Below are 23,661 nucleotides of genomic sequence, written 5' to 3'. Positions count from 1 at the left end.
CAACTTAAAAAGTAAAAAGATAGAAACAGACCATTAATACCTCCAACCACACTAAAAAGGTCTTTCCCAACTTTCCATAAAAACTTTTAATATCTATGTTGAAAATATATTTAATAAACAGCAACTTAAATTCATATTACAGATGAGAAAATTCCATATAAGGCAAGTGAGTGTGTCTCTGCTCAGTGAATAACAATGTGCCTAATTATTTGGACTATGCTGTCACATAGTTGCTGGCTCCCTTGAGAAAAATTTCCAAATTTTTTAAAAACATTTTAAATAGATGAGATAAGAGATCAACACATTCCTTTCTAACAAGTTGCATGGTAACTATAACAGAAAGTGCAAAGGATATTACATTGATCATCATTAATGTAATTGTCTCTCATGTTAACATTCATCTTACAAAATAAGGCTTATAGATAAACATTCCAAATAAATATTTAAAAAATCATTATAACCATCAACTATCAAACATAACAGAAAACCCCTAAAGAATCCATTAGTCACTGAAAGAAAGCATTATACTATATTTTTAGGGAAAAAAACCAAAACACGAATTTCTGTCTCATTGCAGCTTGTGTATTTCATTTAAAGAAAAACCAAAGAAAAAAAATCGCTCACTTAATTAAGCTGTCTTATATAACTGCATATATGACTATATATGTCATATCTTATGTGACCGTGTAGCCTTGCCAAACCATATAGATTAAAAAAATTTTAATTCCTATATGCTGTGTCTTCTTATAATTCAGGCAGGATAAGGAGGATACTTTTGGCAGTTTGGACTTATTAAAATATACACATAAATATTATCAGTTTTACTGTTGTTTTTCTTTACAGTGATTATGCATTTTGCTTGGACAAAATGAAAAATAAAATGACAGAGCCATACTCCAACAAGCTCACAGATTATTTGACCCTGCAAATCCACGCAGATAAGCCTCACAAAAAGGAGCAGTCACAACGCAAATCAAAGCCTGTGAGCCTCAGGATTTTAATTAGAGTTGAAATAACAACTGTGATTCCACCACTTCATCTTAATGGTTTACAACCAAGTATTTAATCATTCTACCTGAGTCTGTGAAAATCAACAACAGAAAGTGCTCAGAAACCAAGTTTAAAATCCATTGTCATTGTATCTGTAACTAAGATAAAATTTTGTTTTCCAGATTACAGATGTCTAGTATTCCTTTTATTCCTTTTCCAGTTGCTACCTAATATTAATGAGCTAGTTGGTAACTTGCTCTTTTGGAATTAGGGGGAGACAAGTACACAATTCCTAGTTTACACATCAAGAATATTGTAAATTTAGAAAAATATATTACATACATGAAGTGTAAAACTGAATTCTCCAATGATCATTTTGGAAAGATCAAGAATGTTGAGGGTTCACTGAGAGCAGTTATGAAGTCATTAACTTAAGCGAGTTTGTTCCCCAAAGTTGCCCCACTGATCATTATATTGAATTGACTTTTGCTGTGCAATAAAGGTAGAAAACAACCTGATCCAAATGCATTAGTAATACTTAACAGGGTGATTCAATATCCTGAATAGGATACCATCCAAAAGAAAAGGTAATGTGCATACCACAAAACAGGTAAGAAAGGGAAAAATAAGTAATAAAATATTAAATATAATTTTAAAACTGCTTAGAAATGTTTGTTTTTGTGGGCAATTAAAAAAATAACTTTGCAGTTAAAAAGAAAAAATAGAAAAGCAAGAAGAAGCGAGAGTCAGCAAGCCAAAGAAATCACTTGACTGCATCCACTTTAAGGGGAAATGGCCAATGTTCTACATTTTTTCAACAAAACTAGCACCTGAGATATCTTTCAAGACAATTCAAACTATTTGTTGGGATGAAAAGAGAGCAGGGACACAACTAACTCTATTAATATTTTTAAATCCAGTCCAGATCTAGAAGTGATCAAAAGTTTTCCTGTTTTGGAAAAACAAGTAGATATAAAAGGAGAAAAAATAAATTTTCAAGTTGTCATAAAACCACTCTAATCACAGCACCTGCCTAGAATAAATAAAAATATTTTTAAATATATCAATATTGAAATCTTAAAATCAAAACTGCTTCTTTGGTCTGAAAATTTTTTTCCACATATCAGTAATAAGTTATGGTAGCTCAGTTCAGACACACATAAAACATGCTTTACAGAAAACAAATTTCAATAATAAATTTTTACATTTTCCAATAGCATTTTTTCCAGATTTTCCTCAGGCTTTTTTGTATCATAACCTGAAAGTTTACAAATTCTCAGTTATCAATTTACAAATCATAGCATAAATATTTTTAGACATTAGACAGACATCCATTTAGGCATGATTATGTTTTCTTTCTTGCAAACAGACATATTTAGACACAAACAAAATCTCTTTATCTATCTGTCTGAATATCCAGCTGCCTCTGTTAATCAGATTGCAGCTTCTGGTACTAATGCATTTTATGCTAGCAATAGCATAGTAACGTGCATTAAAGTGTCAAATAAATAGTTGCTTCTTTGGACAATGCAAATCTAACAAGGATGACATATTCTAGTCTTTTTTTCTAGGTCTGGGTAAAGAACAGGATGACACAGTAAAAAAATCAAAGGGAGTAGTTGCAATGCCAGGCTTCCAGTTTTGCAATGCCAGGATACCACATATGTTCTCCATAGTGCTTGGGCTCTACTATCAGGAAATTTCCATGATCAAATCAAAGCTTTGTACAATTTCCTTTCCCACATGACCACATGCAGGGTAGACTCTACTCTTCCTACCAGTTTCTGCTCCTCAATTCAACAAGATATTTTTAAACAGAAATGCTGGAGTAAAATTAAATGTTTTGATTCTCTTTTCCCTAAAGTGAATCTATAGTCTTTGTTTAACAACTTTTCTAACTGTAAACTAATGTTATTCACGACATTATATTGACTTTCCACATTTAAAACACAGATTGCCTTCTACTCAGAATTAACTAACAGGAAAAATAAATTAGAACAAGGTTGAAATAGCATACCTGTATTATGGTCAAGTCTTTCGTTGGAGTGCTGTGTAAGGTCAATCGTCCTGTCAATTTGAAAGATTTTTAAGTCTTCATCATCTAAGGCAATATCTCCCCAAAAGACAGCTTTAAATAAAAAAGAGCTCAATTTAATTAAAGAATTATTTGGACAATAAAGTCAATCTGAAGAATATAATGCTATGTTTACATCCTTCAGGAAAGTATATGACAAACATGTATTTACATCACATTTATTTCCTTACTGATCTATGTTTTTATATGAAGAATAAAAGAAAACTATCTAGTAAAAGACAAATAACTTATTACAAAATCTTAGTCTATTTGGTTTCTTTGTACATTACCTATATGCAATAACTTAAATGTAGTGTCATTCTATTAATAATTTTTAGCATGTAGTTTTCCCTATGTAAATACAACAAAGCATAAAAGACGTGATGTGAATATTTAAATGATGAAATAAAATATATACATTTCTGAGAAAACACAACCCTTACATTTCCTAACATCTTTCTGAAAATTATTTCTATATTATATTATGTTTTACTCAGATAATTAAGTGTATCTGTTTTCTGTTGAACTGAGAAAAGAAAAACCCTTTATTTTTTATTTTCCTCTCAGTTTATTTGTATGCTTTTAGAGTTAATCTCACCATTAGGATGCTTTTAAATTCTTTACTTTTCCAAGCTCCAATCCCTCTTTAACCTTCCTTTGGCCTTTTTGGTGGTTTTCTCCCTTTCTCTTTTTCTTTTGCTCTATTTACTTCAATATTTTTTTCTTTTTCACTTTTGCATAGGTAACTCATCTTCCCTAAGCTGCCTCTACAACTTAGGGGACCATGATAGAATCCCACTTCTGAGAATTTGGGATCTATAACCTCAAATCTCTGCCTATTTTTGTTGAGATTTTACCCTGGGATCTCCCTGCCTATTCAAACAGCATTAAAGCTGAACTCGACATGCACATTCTCAATTACTGTGAATGAAGTCAACAGAGCATGTACCAGTTAACGGGAGCTGAAAGTGGTTGTTTATCCTGTTTATCCAAATTCCTGCTTTTCCTGCTCCCTCTATCAATAGCTCTATTTTCTGTTCCCACAGAGTCACAAAACCCCTGGATTCAATCTTGCTGTCATCCTTTCCTTCTTTCCCCCATCCAGGGGGATATCACTTAACTGCTTGGTTGCTTGTTCCACACAAGGTCTACAGCAAACTGCTTTCTTCACTTCCACACAAATAAACCCTAGCCCAAAGTTCAGTTGTTACCAAATCAAACTCTCTAGTCTTTCTCCGTTCAAAATGATCCTAAGCATTATTAATTGTATTCTTTTTCTCTGTTTTTTTTAATATCATGCTTTAAAGACCATTCATCAGACAATATTCTCACCCCAGCAGATTCACATTGTTGCAAAAGTTGCTTATTACTCAGAATGTGATGCTCACATTCATTGGTGTTGAATCAAATTCACTTTAAAAAGAGTTTTAAATAAAGCAAAAAGATAGGTATTTTAAAATAACTCCAAGATATTGCATTGACACTTCCAACTTACATGATTTTTCCTGAACATAATGCAACTCAGAGAAATTATATTGAATATGTCCTTAGCCTGCCTTGTAAAATACCTTTAAAACACCCCCAGATCATCTACACAGTGTTAATAATGAAATTCTTTGAAAAATTAAAAATTTTCAATTCAAAACATAATCAATCTTTTATGTCTTCTCCAAATATTAATATTTCCACTTATATAATATTTTACACAAGAAAATGGTTCTTAAAAAACCACAAGTACTTGAGACCATTACTGAAACTGTTCAGTGACCTCTAGCACATTGTGGAACACTATCCTTCCAAGGGTCACTATTCTCACGCTTACACTGGACACACTGGAACATCATTCCTCTAGCTAATCTGTTCTCACCAGTGATGGTTTTACCATCACATCAAGACATAAAACCACTGACAGCTCAAGATGTTTGAGTCTCTTTTCTCTTAAGCTTGTAGAAAAAAAAAAATGTCTCAAATGATCAGGATTTTGAACAGTGAAGGAACAAAGTCAGTAGTCTCCATCTCTTTGAGATACTTTTATAAACACCTTCTAGAGGTTTCTCTTATGAAACGCCATTCATAACAGGGACTGCTGTATAAGCACATGGAAAGAATGCAAACTTGAACAGACAGAACAAAGTTGTAAAAGGAAGAAACTATTAATATTTCTGTTGATAGAGACACAGTGTATCCCAGTGGAGTTCACACAGATTGCCCACACCAAAGCCAATGAAGTGCTAAAGTTTAATAACCAAGGCCATCTTTCTTTCCTGGTGATATTGAGAGTTAACAAAAGGAAGACTTCAAATTAACAGTGGACAATGCAAAAGATAGCCCACTGACAGAAATGCATTAGCAGAATACTGCGTGTAATACTGATGTATTTATGCTGATGTATAAATAGGAAAACCCAAGGCAAATCAAACTTCCTACTAACAGTAAAGTAGAAAAAAACCTAGAAAATATATGTGCTAGTCCTGGTGATGTATCTTTTACTACTTCACTGTGGTAACATTCAGTTAAAGAGGAAAATAAAAATAGAAAAATTAACTCATGTGAATTTGTTTTACGTAAAAGTACCAAGTGCGCACATATGTAAAATATACCTTAGTGTTAGGCAGTGTGCAATAACTTTGTTGCTTTAGAAAGGAAAAGAGAGCTATTTTTGTCTAACATCTGGATCATTAGTTAGTTTTGATTAGCAACCAAGGACAAGGTTGAGCTTACCAATAATACCACCACAGTAATATTATAAGTGTTGATACAAGTGTCACATAGCTGCAAACAAGTAAATTATGTGACCAATAGCAGCCACATTCTCTGACATACTAAAGAAATATGAGTAAGCACCAACATCAGAAATAGATAAGATTATTTGACTAAAATATAATGGAAAGTTCGGAACTTACTTTCTTCGGGCCACTGGTTCATTTTACTCAAGGCAATTTTGTTTTGCAGAACACAATAAACACACCAAAACATGGAAACATTGATAAAATGATCTCACTTGACTTTAGCAAGAAGTTAATAAGTGTTATTTCTTTATTTCTACTGAACTAAACCTCTGATCTTCTGAATTAATTTAACTTTACCTAGTAAAAGAAACAACAGTTAACTGGATGTCCTTTAATTTCAATGTAGTCTAAGCACAGTAATTTCACGATTACAAGCCACACTGACTATAAGCCACATCTCCAGGTGTCGGCAACATTTCGTTCTTTGTCCATAAATTAGCCGTACCTGATTATAAACCGCTCTGTCATTTGCAGCTAGGACCCGTGTGCAACAAAGTTGCCAAGTAGTAACAGAATCGTGGGATCGCAGGGTTTACTGGCTCGGCTCGGGCCATGTGGGCACAGGGCTGCTGATGGGGCGGGGTGGCCCAGGTCGGTGGGACCGCTTGGGGCTGACCACCACTGCGCTGGGCTCGCTCGCCCTGGCCCGGCGCTGCCCCGCGATGGCAGGCAGGGATGGAGCCTGCCGGCACCCACGGTGACGGCGGGAGGAGGGGAAGGAGCCCCCTCGCTTCCACGGCGGTGGCGGTAGGAGGGGACAGAGCCTGCCTGCTCCATGGCAGCAGGTGGGGGAGGGAGTCCCCCCGCTTCTCCCCCGGGCCACAGGGATGGCAGCACGGAGCCCCCGCCTCCCTACCCCCCTCCCCCCGCACTGCCAGCACGGAGCCGGCCCCACCCGCGGCGCAATAGAGTTACCAATTTGTAACAATCGCAAAATGCCGGGTTTTACTGGCAGGTGCTCAGCTCAGCACCCTGGTTGGCACTTCCAGGGTTGAAAATTTCAGAAAATTTTTCACATATTAGCCGCTCCTGAGCATAAGCCACATTTCTGGGTGGGAGCAAAATTTCAGTCAAAATGGTGCGGCTTGTAATCGTGAAATTACTGTAATCAGCAACTGAGACCAAAAGGGGGCTGATAACTCTTTTTTAAAATTACATCTTTTTTCCAAAGAACGAACTGCGCTGAATATTCTGCATTGAATGTTAATTCTACCCTTCAAAGCCTAAAGTAAAGCCCCGACAGAATTATCAAAAAAAAAATCATTAAAAATTATCCCCTGCAACTATTGAAAGTATCCTTTAATTTTTTTGAATGCCAGTTTGTGTCAAAAATACTTTGTAACAAGCGAAGACCATAGTTTTATCTCCTGCCTTAAAATTTTTATGGCCTGAAATCATCTGAAGAAGTCACTCGGTATACTTCATCGTGTGACAAACCAATGTTAATGTTACAGAAAGTAAGCAGAGGATTGTTTGGGTATGCAAGGCATGATGTTAAAGGCTTTGCTAAGAGCATGTTAGGATAAAGAGCTTTAGTAGCTCCCTCTAAGGAACTTCTGACAGTCTTGATCAGTTCAGCTGTTCACTCATTTTTCACACATATTTGATTATATATTTCATCTAGAAAATTAACATGAATCTGATAATCAACTGACAAGGCAAGGAAACAAAACTGAAACAAATAGATAGCAAAATTTTTTAAGTGATCCAAGCAGAACTTTAATGTACCTCTACTTATTTAAGGTTGTGTCATATCTCTTATCCTACCTATTTATTCAGTGATCCCAAAAACTTTATATTACAGATGGTTTTTTCACTTACAGTAATTTCACGAATACAAGCCGCAGCAATTTGACAAAAATTTTGGTGGAAACCCGGAAGTGCGGCTAATAGTCGGGGGCGGCTAATATGTGAATAATTTTCTGACATTTACAACCCCAGACGTGCCAGCCAGGGCGCCGAGCCAAGCACCTGCCAGTAAAAGCCGGCATTCCACGATTGTTACAGTGTTACTGTGTTGCCCTGGCTCCCTGCAGACAGCACGGGGGGCGGTGAGAGAGGCGGGAGAGCTCTCTTTCCTCCTCTGCCGTGGTTCGGGGAGGACGGGAGGAGGGGTGGGGGGGCGCGCCGCCATTGCCGCAGTTCGGGGAGGACGGGGGAAGTGCGCGCCGTCATTGCTGCGGCCCGGGGGGTTGGGGGGGACGTGCGTGCAGCCATTGCCGCGGCTCAGGGAGGAGGCGGGGTGCTTTGTCCGCGCCCACCGCTGGCGCCACGGGCGCGGGAAAGCTCCGTCCCCGCCCGCCGCCACTGCTGTAGGAGTGGGGGAAGCTCCGTCCCTGCCTGCCACCGCGAGGCAGCGCCGACCCGGGGTGACCGAGCCCAGTGGCAGCGGCGGCCGGCCCCGAGCGGCAGCACCGGGCTGGGCCACCTGGCCCCGTCAGCAGCCCCTAGCGGGCCGAGCCTGCACAGCCTTAGCTCAGCCAGTAAACCCCGCCCTCCCGCGGTTCTGTTACTAATTGCACGCGGGTCCTCGCTGCGAACGACAGAGCGGCTTATATTCGGGTGCGGCTTATTTATGGACAAAAACCTAAATATTTACCAACACCCAGAGATACGGCTTATACTCAGTGCGGCTTGTATTCGTGAATTTACTGTAATTTGAAAATGCAAGATAGACAATAAACTTAAGAAATACTTGTTGATAATCTGAGACAGTATTAATTGCAGAGACAAAGTATTAAAAATAGTTTTTGTGATATAAAAGTTCTCAAGAAAAAAGAAAATGGACCTTTTTGTTCAATACTTGATGAAGACAATTCCTTGTCATATCAGATTTCATGCTGGTTAGTTTTTACCTATTTTTATATGGCCACAACATGAAACAATTACACAAATTCAACAGAGAAAATACACACATCTGTTTCAGAAAGGTGGAAAAAAACTGGTCATGCAGCAAAGGCATATTTTCCTGTAACAGTGAAGAAGGATTTTCATTAAGCTGTTAAAAGAGAGAAGATGCTTAACCAGCAGATGTGGTTCTGCTTTCACACAACTCAAAAGCTCTCAGACAAACAACACCTTCAAAAAGGTCTCATTTTATTTAAAAAGACAAATCACTGCTTGTAAAGCAGCTAAGCAGCTAACCTGTAACCAATCAGCTCACAAGCACAAAAATAAACAGGAAAATAGTAGGTTGCAAAATATATTTTCCATCTAGAGAATCAAACCTTAATATTGTCACACCATGTTAATGGAAAGGAAAATTAAGATCATCTATAAATTACACGTGAAGCACAGGAGCTACAGTTACTACTTGTAACAGGATCTATTATTTAATGAAAAATAACTAGTATTCATCTGAAAACTTCTTTGTGCTAATCTACTCTCTCCCAAAAAGACCATCACTGTGAAAAATACCCAATATTATAATGGAATAAAATATTCTATTACGGACAGGAGAGAAACATATTTATAAAATAATTTTCAAAAAATAGATTTAAACGATTTTATGTTTATAGATGTACACGTGGAATGAGTCAATGAGCATATACAGTGAGAATAAAAACATATTTCACAACTTTCATGATGTCTGGAAGAAAGAAATTATTTGCTAAATACCATAGGGCTGCAATAGGTAGTAGGATGGTTCATTCTAGGATTTGAAATATCAATTAACATGTATGTCTACAAAATATAGAAAGGAGTATGTTCTTTCTGCATTAACAAAATTATCTACTTCAAGTTTCATCTCAATTCCCCCTACAATTATTGCTTTTTAAAACTCAAGTCATAGGCAGCCATTTTTTTAATAAAATATATTCCTGCTAGCACTCATACCAGTATTAGTAACAACATAAATGCAAGTAAGTCAAGATTGCTGATGTTTGTCCCTACAGCATAGCAGCACAGCAGCACAGCCAAAGACAACCTTGGGGGTAGGCCGGGAGCACTCAGCTACTCAGCAGAGATCAACACCATCCAGAAACCACTCCCAGAACCTGATTTGCTCTGATGGCTCCACAGACTATAAACATGTTCAACTGAGACCTTCTCAATCTGAGATGTAAATGGTGATCTTGTCCTGTGAGCAGACAGAATTTTGACAGGGGGATTATTCCTATACCGAGAAGATACCAAAGAAAGGATTAAGGAAATAATAGCAGGTATCTCAAAAGCAAAGCCTCACATTTTGGTATGGTACTGGGAGTGCAAGGTACATAAAGTTTGTGTTTTGTTCCCATTGCAAAAATTGCCCAGAATGGACCACAAAAAATATTAAATAAATAAATTGCAAGGCGCCACAAGGAAATCTGAAGAGCTGCTTTAACACCCTTAAGGGTGGAGTGCCCAGCACAAAGCAAAGCCTGACCTGTAATTCATGCAGTAAGAGGTGCCAGAAAGCATGCTAGACAGCCTCAGGGCAGGTATTAATCTAAATCCAGGTATACAGCAGTTCTAATTAGCAGACTCTTCTATAGTTGAGGCATTGAGCACTTCCCTGTAACAACACAGCTATGTGCACTATAGTCTTCTTGGTGAGCCACTTTATTCTGTACCATCCATTCATGACTTACAAAACTCCCTCTAAATCTGAACAGAAAAATTGAAAGGTTAAACCTAAGTTAGTAAAGACAATTGTACCTCATTACATGGAAAGCAACATACCCTAATATAATTAATCTTATTCTGTATTGTTATTGTCTTCAAATTATTTCAGTCTTTCAGCTTATCAGATACAATATACGTGACTATAAGGCGCACCAGAAACTTTGTCTATATATAAGGCGCACCGGACTATAAGGCACACTTTTTTTTTTGCAGTGAGAATCCGCGCACAACAAAGTAATGAATTAGTAATGGAATCCTGTAATCGCGGGGTTTACTGGCAGGTGCTCAATTTGCAAACATTTTTCACAGATTGGCGTAGCCTTTAAATGCAGCGCCAGGCGCCCTCCCCGTGCCACAGGCCCCGGTACTTCCACCTGCCCCTGGCGCCGGCTGGTGCAGCTTGGCTCACAGTTTGGCCTCTGCGCCCGCCAAGCCTTGCAGCTCGGCTCAGGGTTCACACTTCCGGGTTGGCAAATTCCGAACTTTGTCCATATACAAGGTGCACCGGATTATAAGGCACACTTCTGGGTTTCGATCAAAATTTTAGTCAAAAGGGTGCGCCTTATAGTCGTGAAGTTACTGTACTTTTTATTTAGAAATTATCAAACTGAGAACAAGACAGGAAATAAAGAGCAAAAGATCCTGTGTACAACCATAAGCATAGCTCTTCTTATCACTGTTCATCACAAGTGCTACCTTCAGTTGTGACTGTGCAATAAATTTCCATGTTGCCATACAGAACTCACAAAACTTTCAAGAGAAAGTTAATTTAATCAAGTGTTCCATAATTATTCTAATCAATTTGCCTTTTTATTGGACAAAAATATGACAGAAAAAGGGAAGATAAGTAAAACTTTAACAGCATGAAATAGAAGACCGTGTAGCCTATTTTCAAAGACACATTAAAAAAAAAATTCAGTTATTTCATTATTTTCAGCATGCAGCATTTCCAAATCTGCACAACTCAAAGCAATTTTCGTGGAAATAACAGATATGTACTGAAATAAATTATATACTTGAAAAAGCTGGGATAGGTACACCTGAAAAGGGAGGTAGCACCTCTAACAGGCTGCTTCCATGTTTCCACATATATTGTATAAAATTGCAAGTTCATCAACATTCATACCAATTCTATTTTTCAAACTCACAATCAGAAAACAATTTTTCTTAAGGAACATATACAGTAATTTCACGACTATAAGGCGCACCCTTTTGACTAAAATTTTCCCCTGAACCCGGAAGTGAGCCTTATAGTCCAGTGCGCCTTATCTGATGTACAAAGTTGCGACATTTGCCACCCCGAAAGTGTGAGCCGTGAGCCGTGGGGGGAGCTGGCAGTGCCACGGCAGCCGGCTGGAGGTGGGCCTGGGGGCCCATGGCACCGCCTCTGCCAGGTGAAGGCGGGCCCGGGGGCACATGGTTGCTGGGTACAGGCGGGCCCGAGGGCCTGCGGCACCACCCCTCCCGGGTCCAGGCGGGCCTGCCAGCATCGGGGTGGCCCCCGCGCAGGGCGAGTCCACCGGTATCAGGGCAGCCGACGCGCAGTGGGGGAAAGCCGCCAGAATCAGTGCAGCGGTGGCACGGGGTGAGCCTGCCGGCATTGGGTCACCCGGAGTGCCAGGGAACTCCAGGAGCTGCGGGGCCCTGGGGACACTCCATGGAGCAGCGGCAGGCATAGCCCGGCCCCGCCGGGTAGAGGCGGGTCCAGGTGCCAACAGCTGCTGGGTTGAGGCGGGGCCTTGGTCAGCAACCGTGTGGGGGAAGCTGGGGGTGGAGCCTCACTGCAAAAAAAAAGTGCACCTTATAGTCCAGTGCGCCTTGTGGTCGTGAAATTACTGCAATGACGGTGAAGTACATAGTGTACTTCGCCATCATTGCAGTAATTTCACGACTATAAGGCACACCATTACGACTAAAATTTTGGTCCAAACCCAGAAGTGCCCGTTATACTCCGGAGTACCTTATATACGGACAAAGTTTGAAATTTTGCCAACCCGGAAGTACGAACTACGAGCCGAGCTGCACGGGGCCGCAGGGCTCAGCACGTCTCCTGGTTTGGAGGACAGGTGTCTGCTAAGAAAGGCAGGAGCCTCTCTTTGAAATGGAGAATGTAAACCTCCTCTCTCCAAACTATTAGAATTTTGAAATTAAGGGGCTCTCAGGCAAAGATATGGGAATTAGGAATAACAGTTCTTTACTAGGAAAATTAAGATAGAAATACATTACTACAAAGAAACAAACCCCAAACACTGACAAAGTGTCTTGGGTTACAATACAGGATGTGATCAAAAGTTATTATCTGCTGATGGGCCATCCATTGAAACCTGGTGGGGCATTGATCTTTATCTTTGTACTCCCCATCCTTCCTCCTAGGGAGTTATCTTCTGCTAATGGCCCATTGAGTCCCACTGTGTGACTGATAAAATTACTTTATCCCATTGAGAGTTGCTCCAACCAGGGGGGAGAGCCAAGCCTTTCTTACCTAGATAAAAACTGAAATTCTAGGACACCGAGTAGCCCTTTCTCTACTGGACTCTAGAAAAAAATGAGATTTCTCCACATCACTACTAGACATCTGGAAGGAAATTGCACCTTCTACAAGACCACTGCTTCAACTAAACCACATTTGTCACTGCAAGAAGACTGCAGCCACTATTTAATCGAACTGCTACCAACACCCTGCCTGACGGGGTATCAGGTTGTACTCTGACTTTGTCAGGGTTTGGAGTTTGTTTCTTTGTAGTACTGTATTTCTATTTTAATTCCCCTAGTAAAGAACTGTTATCCCTAATTCCCATATTTTTGCCTGAAAGCCCCTTGATTTCAAAATTCTAATAATTTGGAGAGAGGGGGTTTACATTCTCCATTTCAAAGAGAGGCTCCTGCCTTTCTGAGAAGACACCTCTCCTCCAAACTAAGACACAAAGTCAGAGCACAACCTGACACCCCATCAGGGTGACACCCGTCAGTCAGGGTGTTGGTAGCAGTCCCATTAAATGGTGGCTACAGTCCTCCTGCAGTGACAGATGTGGTTCAGTTGAAGCAGTGGTCTTGTAGAAGGGTGCAGCCTCCCTCCGAAGGTCCAGCGATGATATGGAAAAAAAATCTGGTTTTTCTGTGGAGTCCAGGGAAAAGAGGGTGACTTGGTGTCCCCGAATTTCAGTTTTTATCTAGTTAGGAAAGGCTGGGCTCTCCCCCCTGGCTGGAACAACCCCACCTGAGGTATGCAGCATTTCACTACAGCCACTCCATACCATTTTCCAGGAAGTTACCACCAAACTGACCCAACCAGGACAGAAAAATAACCAGGTAGAACCTGATAGTGGACACAAAAGCAGCTATAGAGCCAAGGGTAGGAGAAGGGAAATAAATGTTGGAAAGTCATCCACCATCTTACAGAGTGAACTTGCTCCAGACAGTCCTTCCAGGAGCATGGCAAACACATCACTGTGCAGGTGGGCTACGGGGTTAGTGGCATGCAGCACTGGGGCATGTCCTGGTATTTTGAAAGCAGGAAACACCTCTGATATAAACAATACAGTAATTTCACAACTCTAAGGCGCACCCTTTTGACTAAAATTTTCCCCAGAACCTGGAAGTGCGCCTTATAGTCCGGTGCGCCTTATCTGATGGACAAAGTTCAAAAACTTTGCCTACCCAGAAGTGAGAGCTGTGAGCCACAGGGGGAGCTGGCAGGGCCATGGTTGCCAGGTGGAGGAGAGCCGGAGTGGCGGCGGGCACGCCCCAGCCCCGTGGAGGCAGAGCCGCCCCTCCAGAGGTATGCCCTGGCCCCATGCAGGCGGAGCTGCCCCTCCAGAGGCCTGCCCTGGCCCCATGCAGGCGGAGCTACCCCTCCAGAGGCCTGCCCTGGCCCCTTGGAGGTGGCACGGCCCCTCCAGAGGCACCCCCCCGGCCCCGTGGAGGTGGAGCCACCCCTCCAGAGCGCCCCCCAGCCCCGTGGAGGTGGAACGGCCCCTACACAGGCACCCCCCGGCCCCATGGAGGCAGCATGGAGGGGCGGTGGCCATAGCCTGGCCCCGGAGAGGCGGTACAGAGGGGCAGCGGCCATGCCCCGGCCCTGCCGGGTACAGGCAGGCCTGGGGGTCTGCAGCGCCCCTTCTGCCGGGGACAGGTGGGCCCGGGGGCCAATGGCTGCCGGGTTGAGGCGGGGCCTCGTTCAGCAACTGCATGAAGGGAGCTGGGGGCGGAGCCTCGCTGCAAAAAAATGTGCGCCCTATAGTCAGGTGCACCTTATCTGATCTACAAAGTTGCGAATTTTGCTGACTCCCGGGGGGTGCGCCTTATAGTCCGGTGCGCCTTATGGTCGTGAAATTACTGTTCTCATAGTAAATGAAATAATTGTGACTCTCTTTATCTGAGTAGAACCTTCCCTTACCAGAAAAGACACTTGTAGAGCTTGATCTTTTTGAAAGGGGAGACTAATTTGGTAAATATGCTTCTTCATGGCACAGATAAATCCCAATTGACAGATATCCATTTACTCTGAGATAATTCTAAGTTTTACTTTGTTCTTAATTTCAAAATAGTGATTTTTAAAATTCAATTTTCCTTCTGCTTTGTTTTTTAGTGATAATTCTTGTATTTTTTTTTAATTAGTATCAAAACCAGAAAAAAAACAACTTCAAAAAAGCAAAAATAATTCTGACAGAAGTGACAGTCTTAGGTAAAAGGGCAAGCAACAGCTACTCTGTGAAAGGTTTTGTTCTTGGTTAAACTGCTCAATCTGGCAAGCTTCCTAACTTTCAGTAACTATTTTCTTTTTTTATGCAAGATCATCATCAACACCACACATGCTTTGTAGCTGGTAAAATAGATTCCTCATATAATGGGTTAACCAGTGAAGTGAATGCAAAGGACACTGTTCAGCAGTAAAGGTGTCTGCACACTGTTGGAAAAACAAGCAGCTACACAGAGAACTTCCTTCATCACTCCTAACTACCTCAGGCCAGATATTGGCAAAGTAAAGCCACAGAAAAAAATCTCAAGGAGACCCACTTATCCATCCTACCATTATTATTTCTCATTATAATTTTCTACTACTTCAAGTTTTTAGTGTGCAGAAATAGTTAGAAGCTTAACAAAAAAAGAAATGGAAACGGGGTTTTCTTCAGAGCAGTTATTAACCACTCTAAAAGGAAAGACATGGCAGAAAAACAGTGACTCTTGGGAAGATCCATGAGTGCCAAAAATATAGGGCAATCACAGCTAATGTTTGTTACCACAGCAAATGCTGACCTGCCTCATATGAAACCACATGCAAGAAAACTATCATTTCCAGGGCCTATTACTCCTTCTGTCACTGAATAGCAGAGAGAGTGGAGAAAATAGCTCTCCGTCTTCCTGGAGAGTGCTCATAACCACCGGCAGAAACCATTGCAGTAATATTAGCTGAACTGCAATTTAATGATAACTGACAGTGATTTCTGGCATAGGAAAAGAAGGTTAACAGGTCATGGGGGCTTTTTTGCTGTACCCAGGCACCTGCTAATGCTGACTTCTTCTGCTTTAGTTACCTTTACTAAGGAAGCTAGAAAAATACACCAGGGGAAAATTCAGAGCTATAATATCACAACAGTCATAATTATCCCAGTTAGTCCTGTGTGACCATTATGATGCTATAATATTCACCTTCATTTTAGTTTGAAATTCCATTATGCTGGAAAGTCTTAGGGTCAAGATTTTAAAAAATTACTTATACAGCAAAGCTTTCTTACAATAGAAAAAAATTTCACTCTCAAAGTGAAATCTTCTTCTAAATAATGAAAACCCATAAACATATATGACTGAAAACAAAAAATATATAATATGTTCTGAAATTAAGAACAGATTTTAATTATTTCAGTTACTTAGAGAATGGGGAAATAGATAATTTCAAAAATAAGCCATATACAGATGAAGGGAGAAAAATCCCAGTTTGAAAGTTGTCAGCCTGTGTGTGCCACCTACATGAAACAGCTGCTAGGGTTGAGACAGACACAGTAGCTGCCACAAGGCCTCCCCAAAGTTGCAAGTCTTAGACATTTTCATTCAAACACCAAGAAAACAGAATATCAGCACCAAACCAAGTGAATTACAGTAATTTCACGATTACAAGCCGCACTGACTATAAGCCGCATCTCCGGGTGTCAGCAACATTTTGTTCTTTGTTCATACACAAGCCGCACCCAATTATAAGCCCCTCTGTCGTTCGCAGTGAGGACCCGCGTGCAACAAAGCTGCCAAGTAGTAACAGAATCGCGGGATCGGAGGGGTTTACTGGCTCGGCTCGGGCCGTGAGGGCTCGGCCCGCTTGGTGCTGCTGACGGGGCCGGGTGGCCCAGCTTGGCGCTGCTGCTCGGTGGGGTCACTCGGGGCCGGCCGCCACCTCTGGGTTCGCTCAACCTAGCCCGGCGCTGCCCCGCGGTGGCAGGGGGGACATGGAGCCCGCCGGCACCCATGGCAGCGGCGGCAGGAGGGGAAGGAGCCCCCCCGCTCCCGCGGCGGCAGGAGGGGACAGGAGCCCTCTGGCACCCGTAGTGGCGGTGGCACGAGGATAAGGAGCCCCCCCGCTCCTGCGGTGGCAGAAGGGGACAGAAGCCTACTGGCACCCATGGCAGAGGCAGCAGGAGGGGAAGGAGCCCCCCCACTCCCACGGTGGCAGGGGGGCATGGAGCCCGCTGCACCCACGCTCCCGCGGCAGGAGGAGAAGGAGCCCCTCCGCTCCTGTGGCGATGGCAGCAGGTGGGGACAGGAGCCCTCTGCCTCCCCCCTGGCCATGGGGCCGTCAGGAGGGAGCCCCCTGCCTCCCTCCCAAGCCACAGGGATGGCAGCACGGAGCCTCTGCCTCCCCCAGGCTGCGCTGCCTGAAGGAGGGAGCTCCCCTGCCTCCCCCCTACTCCTGCGCTGCCAGTAGGCATCCCGGCTCCACCCGTTGTGCAACAGAGTAACCAATGTGTAACAATCGCGTAAACCCGGGTTTTATGGTAGGTGCTCAGCTCAGCACCTCGGCTGCACTTCCGGGATTGGAAATGTCAGAAAATTATTCACATATTAGCCGCACCTGAGTGTAAGCCGCATTTCCGGTGTGGGAGCAAAATTTTAGTCAAAACGGTGCGGCTTGTAATCGTGAAGTTACTGTACAAGCTAGCAGATAATGCATGGCACAAGCCAAAAGATTAGTTTAGGTAGCTAAAAAGATAGAGGTAAATTTTTTGTATGCTTTTCCAATCTCCAGACTTTAGAAAAGAAAAAATGTAACTTTCCAATCATTCAGTGGAACTGAGGTATTATTGAATTGTAAGAATTTCAGAGAATAAAATCCCTTTCAAACATGAAGAACAATATCAATAAATTATCTATACATAAATAGACTACTACTGGTATGGGACAAATCAGATTTGATCTCAACTTCAATTTAACATCCCTACCTTTCAGTGACAGTAAGTTACAAAATTAAGTAAAAAAATTCTGATAAGATGAAGGATTAATTTTATATACACTACAGGAGAGTAGTAGTTCCCTGGTTTTACACCTTTGTAAGCATATTTCCCTGGGTGATTTCTTCTTCCACAAACACCCAGGCTAGTCAGACATGAATGGTTCCCCCTGAAAGAATCCTGGTACAAGGACAGCACAAGTATGACTACAGCCAGCAGAGCACAAGCACTGCACATCAGCCCTGAGGGGGAAGCAGAAGAAGCAGTCATCTGGGAGAGGAAACATAATAAAAAAAAAAAAAACAATTGAATAACTGTTTAGATAAGCTGTCTGGCTTTGGCATTACCAGACTTCAAGAAATGCCACAACCAAATTATCTTTCCTTTAGTGTTACCGGTTATTATGATGGAGAAGAAGTGCATAAGGAACTCAGTAATTAGGCTAAGAACTCCCCCAGTAATTTTGTTGTGCTGCAACAATAAGGGGCCAGAGCAATACTTTCTTTGTAACCTGGCATTAGAACATAATAAGGATGTCACAATAATGTTACAATAAAACAGTACTGATATATGTGGAAATCCTCCCCTTCTGTACCTTTTCCTCATCTGTGGGAAATGAAAAAGATGTACAGTAATTTCACGAATACAAGCCGCAGCAATTTGACAAAAATTTTGGTGGAAACCCGGAAGTGCGGCTAATAGTCGGGGGCGGCTAATATGTGAATAATTTTCTGACATTTACAACCCCAGACGTGCCAGCCAGGGCGCCGAGCCAAGCACTTACCAGTAAAAGCCGGCATTCCGCGATTGTTACAGTGTTACTGTGTTGCCCTGGCTCCCTGTAGGCAGCACGGGGGGCGGGGAGAGAGGCGGGAGAGCTCTCTTCTTCCCTCCTCTGCCGCAGCCCAGGGGAGGACGGGTAGGGGGGAGCCGCCATTGCCGCGGCCCGGAGAGGAGAGGAGGGGGCTGCGCCGCCATTGCCGCGGCCCGGGGAGGAGAGGGGGGGGCCGCGCCGCCGTTGCCGCGGCCCTGGGAGGAGAGGGGGGGCCCTGCACTGACATTACCGCGGCTCCGGGAGCCGACGTGGGGGGGGGGGGCGCCGCCATTGCCGTGGCTCCGGGAGCCGACGGGAGCCCCGCGCAGCCATTGCTGCGGCCTGGGGAGGGGGGGGAAGTGCGCGCCACCATTGCCGCGGCTCGGGGAGCCGACGGGAGCCCCGCGCAGCCATTGCTGCGGCCCGGGGAGGAGGCGGGGTGCTTTGTCCGCGCCCGCCGCTGGCACCATGGGCGCGGGAAAGCTCCGTCCCCGCCCACCGCCACTGCCGTAGGAGCCGGGGAAGCTCCGTCCCTGCCTGCCACCGCGGGGCAGCGCCGACCCGGGGTGACCGAGCCCAGGGGCAGCAGCGGCCGGCCCCGAGCGGCAGCACCGGGCTGGGCCACCTGGCCCCGTCGGCAGCCCCTAGCGGGCCGAGCCTGCACAGCCGTAGCTCAGTCAATAAACCCCGCCCTCCCGCGGTTCTGTTACTAATTGCACGCGGGTCCTCGCTGCGAACGACAGAGCGGCTTATATTCGGGTGCGGCTTATTTATGGACAAAAACCGAAATATTTGCCAACACCCAGAGATGCGGCTTATACTCAGTGGGGCTTGTACTCGTGAATTTACTGTAGTTCATTTTCTCACAGACATAAAATCCCAAGTAGCCTAAGTAGTACCTTGAAAACAGAAAATCCTGAATAATCTTTAAATGCAACCAAAGATGTATACAGAAAGCCAAATGGCACAGAAAAGAAAGTGCATATCTAAGGAATTATCTGGCCTTCAGGATCAAGGTTCTCATCATATCACATGAAATAAATATTGCTCCATTTGTATCATCTTATGTTTAAACATGGAGAATTATTAAACTGTATATAAATAAATCCCTATTATAGGTTTCAGAAATTATTTTCATTATCAGCTCAGCTTCCTGTTCCCATCATTTTTGTCATGAACCTCACTTAAGTCATTCCATCTCATATTTTAGCACATCATTCTGCAACTTGGCTCTGTGGAAAAGACAAGGAAAGAGACTGAATAGCTCTTAATGCTGCTTTTTTTGGCAGTGATCCAGTGCTTAATACAGTGAGTTCTGGGTATTTGACCAAGGCAATTCTACATGTCTGTCTTCATATTCAGTAGCTGTCTTCTACCTTTTTTTTTTTTTTTTTTTTGCTACAGTACAAATTTTAGTCAATAAAGCTAAAAAGTTAAGGCCTGATTCCTTAGCACTGTATCATCCAATTCATGTAATCATTTCAAATGGAAATGATGAGTCTCATGCATCACAACTATTTTCCTTGCTTGTCTCTGAATACTCTGATTCCTGCCTCTCCCTCCCCGCCATTTGCAATTTAAGTGGCTGGATTTTATTTTCCCATGGAGACTCTGCACAGCTGCTGATTATTTTTTGGACACAGCAAGTAAAAGAGAAAGTGAAAAATTATCCTCAGAGTTAGTGAGGTGACAGTAAATGTACAGTGGAAAAGTATTGATGTTGTCCAATGCCTAATACCAAGTTATTAAGTAGAATTTAATATTTGATGCATCTGATTCTTACATAACTTTATAATCGGAGCAATTTTAGCCATGAGAATACTTGAGACAGAACTTATTCCATCATTGCAATATTTCACCTCTTGATGGATACTCATTTTATCTTCACATTTATTTGCTTGCTCTTAAAAAGCCCCATTCAGCATAACTGCTAAAAGCTTTTTAAAATCCTTGTTTCTAACCAGTGAAGGGTATTAGCCTTTTGCAAGTATTCTGCTGCAAGCCAGCAGAATCTTCACCCTGTTCTGAAGAGAATTATAGCACTGAGTCCACACTTACTCATTTCCTAGTTTTTGGCACTGTGGTAATTCAAGTGACATCCACAGAACTTAACCGGGGGAGGTAGGGGAGAGAACAATTAAAAAAATACACAACTTCAGCTTTCTCCTGTCCCTATAACTCCTTTGCATTTATCCCCAGACTTGTGAGGCTGAAACCACTATTGCCACGCCCGGGCTGCCGCAAATTGATTAGGGTAAATTCAGCATATTTACAGTGAGATTTACATAAGGTCTTACAGTTTGCTACTTTTTTGCAGATGATTATCAAGCTGATGCATCACAAGCAAAATAAGATAAAATCAATCCTATGGTGAGAAACACCTGAGTCCCATGAATTTAAATACAGACCATTCTGTGGTGTAAAATGGTAGCTATGTTAAGGTTCAAGAATTCACAAATCTTAAAAGAAAGCATGGTTATACTTTGGTTAGGCTTTATATTTCCATAAAGTCAGTCTCATGCTGATCCTCATTTTACAGGGCAATTTAGCTTGCATGTCAAACTGAAACACCAAAGAGCCAATTCAAATAACAGATCCCAACTTGTTTTCCATGTCAATTATTCTTTTCTTGCCTTCATTCTTGCCACTGCAGCTCCTTATGTACTGCTCACCACCAGATTTCGTGTGCTCCTTGCTAATAGCAGCCCATATGTTAGCAGGAACAGCATACCAGGGTCCATTTGCCATCCCACTCGCAGACATTTGCCATCCCACTCGCAGACACTGCTTCTCCCTTTTCAACAACAACGGCCTTAATTGTAGCTGCTGTTTGCATCAATACAGAAAAGACAGATACTAAGTATTTAATTTTTTAATGGATTTGTTTTTTAATTAATTGAGATGTTACTGCCTAAATTAGTCTCAGAGTTTCTTTCAGATGTGTTTCAGTTCAATTCAGTGGTTGAAACAAAGTACTTGAGCCAAACACGATGTTTCTAGCCAGCTCACCCTGGGCTAGCATGGTCTGCTGGCTATGAGGGCTGCGTCTTTTGACAGTAACACAGTGGTGACCTTAAACAACCTCTTAGTATATCTCTGGAAATAGGAATTACACAAGATGCTGAAAATACTAAGCTTCTTTCAAGCTTGGAGAAAATACAAATATTTAATATAGCTAACATTCAGAGCAAATATGCCAAATTAAATATTAAGGTTTTCAGAGAACTGCTGTTTAGCCTATGGCATTAGGGGTCTAATATTTCAAATTTCCTTGACTGTTAACATTTTAGAAATGGAGAATTGTAGTAGGTTCTTAAACTCCTAGATGATCTTCTTTATTCTTCTATGCTTTCAAAGTAAACAATTCAGAAATAAACATGAATATATAAAAAAACCAAGGAAAAGCACTTGACCAAATAAAGAGCAGTCAGAAAACATGCTACTGTATCACTTATCCCTTAAATAGACCATATGCATTATTACTGTGTTTAAAAATCATTTTCATTTAACTCTTGGATGTGGTGCTGGAGACAAACCTTATATTATCAAAAGGCATACTCCTATAAACATTTAAGAGACTTGTGCTCCACATGTGGGAGGAAAAAAAAGTCAGACATACAAAACATATGCTTTCTTCTACCCACTATCTCTTCTCATATGAATTCTGATCTGTAAATCATAATCCTCAATGTGCACGTTTCTCACGTACAAATTGTGACAGATCATATAGTTGTTTTAAGTGTTTCCCCAATTCATACAAGAGTAACTGAAAATAGAATTCCTAACAAAGAACAAAACAGAAGGATTTGCTGAGCCAGTGCTCTGAAGCAGAGCTCTTTAAAGCATTGGTCTTTGATTATGAGAGTGCTCAAATAATACAGTGTATTCTGGGACAGGTAAGATTTCAGGTGAATGATCCTGGGTCACTCCCTATTTTTAGAAAGGAATACTTTAAATTTTCTGTTCACAAGAAAAATATCCATAGACTGTCACTTTATAAAAAGTGATCTATTTGAACCTCTTTTAGGAAGACACGAGTTCAGATTGTAGATTGGTAGCATGAATACTGTTTCAATTATTAGTTATTCTGTTATTATCACAGCTTTCTTGTGAGAATCATAAGTTATTCAATTATTAGATATTCCCCAAAAAACTCAGATCCCAAAAAGAAAAAAAAAATACTGTAACTTGGCTATTACTGGTATAAATACATTCAAGTGTACAATTCACACAAATGGCATATAAAAAATTAATCTAGAAAAATGTCAACTAGAAGCACCTTCACTACTGTGAAAATCAGTGGCATTTATGATTTATAAATTATTCTTGCACTAGTTCTGAAAGTACATTTCTTTCTATCCCTGAACAGGGAAAAAAAGCAGTATTTAAAGATAGTCAGCTTTTTAGTACAATCAGTAGAAATATATCATCAAAATCTTTTAGAAATGTCATACTTATTTTCAACATATTAATCTAAGAACTAATACCTAAAGGTATAAGGCAGAATAAGGATAGACAAGAAATTGTCATATAATCTACAAGACATAACGTGGATAAAAAAAAGAAAAAAGAAAAATTCTGTACTTCAGGACTTATTTGCTTTTTTTTTATGGCAGACAAAAGTAGGAAGCATAGTTTTGGGCTATGCGTATACCAGAAAACTGTCTTTGTGGCATCCCAAAAGCTTTTAACTTCGATGAATGTGTTAGAAAATCATGAATTCACAAGAGATACTTTGGAGAGCAGTAAATGGCCTAACACAAAGGTTGAGAACAGAAGACATCTTCATGTGCTAAAATGACTTCATTTGTTTTCATAAAACATGGGAGGAACATCTGTCAGGACAGGAAAGGATTCTGGAACAACTTAAGGCATGAGAGCTTAAATTGGCAGGAGAGATTTGGGGGATTTTTTTTTTATTTTTTTTCTGAGTGCTTGTTTGGCTTCAAC

At 41.6% G+C, this 23,661-nt stretch overlaps 1 protein-coding gene across 1 annotated transcript in view; it reads right to left on the bottom strand.

Moving 5' to 3' along the window:
* TLL1 (tolloid like 1) overlaps nucleotides 1–23,661 on the bottom strand; it is a 140,625-nt gene that overhangs the window by 75,285 nt on the left and 41,679 nt on the right. Inside the window, 1 exon segment of the mRNA XM_033061117.1 lies at nucleotides 3,008–3,118. Within this exon segment, the coding sequence (XP_032917008.1) occupies nucleotides 3,008–3,118 (111 nt within the window).

Source organism: Catharus ustulatus, chromosome 5, assembly GCF_009819885.2.
Source record: "Catharus ustulatus isolate bCatUst1 chromosome 5, bCatUst1.pri.v2, whole genome shotgun sequence".
NCBI lineage: Eukaryota > Metazoa > Chordata > Aves > Passeriformes > Turdidae > Catharus > Catharus ustulatus.
Note: the sequence above shows the minus strand (reverse complement) of the source record. Positions and strands in the feature narration are given on the sequence as shown.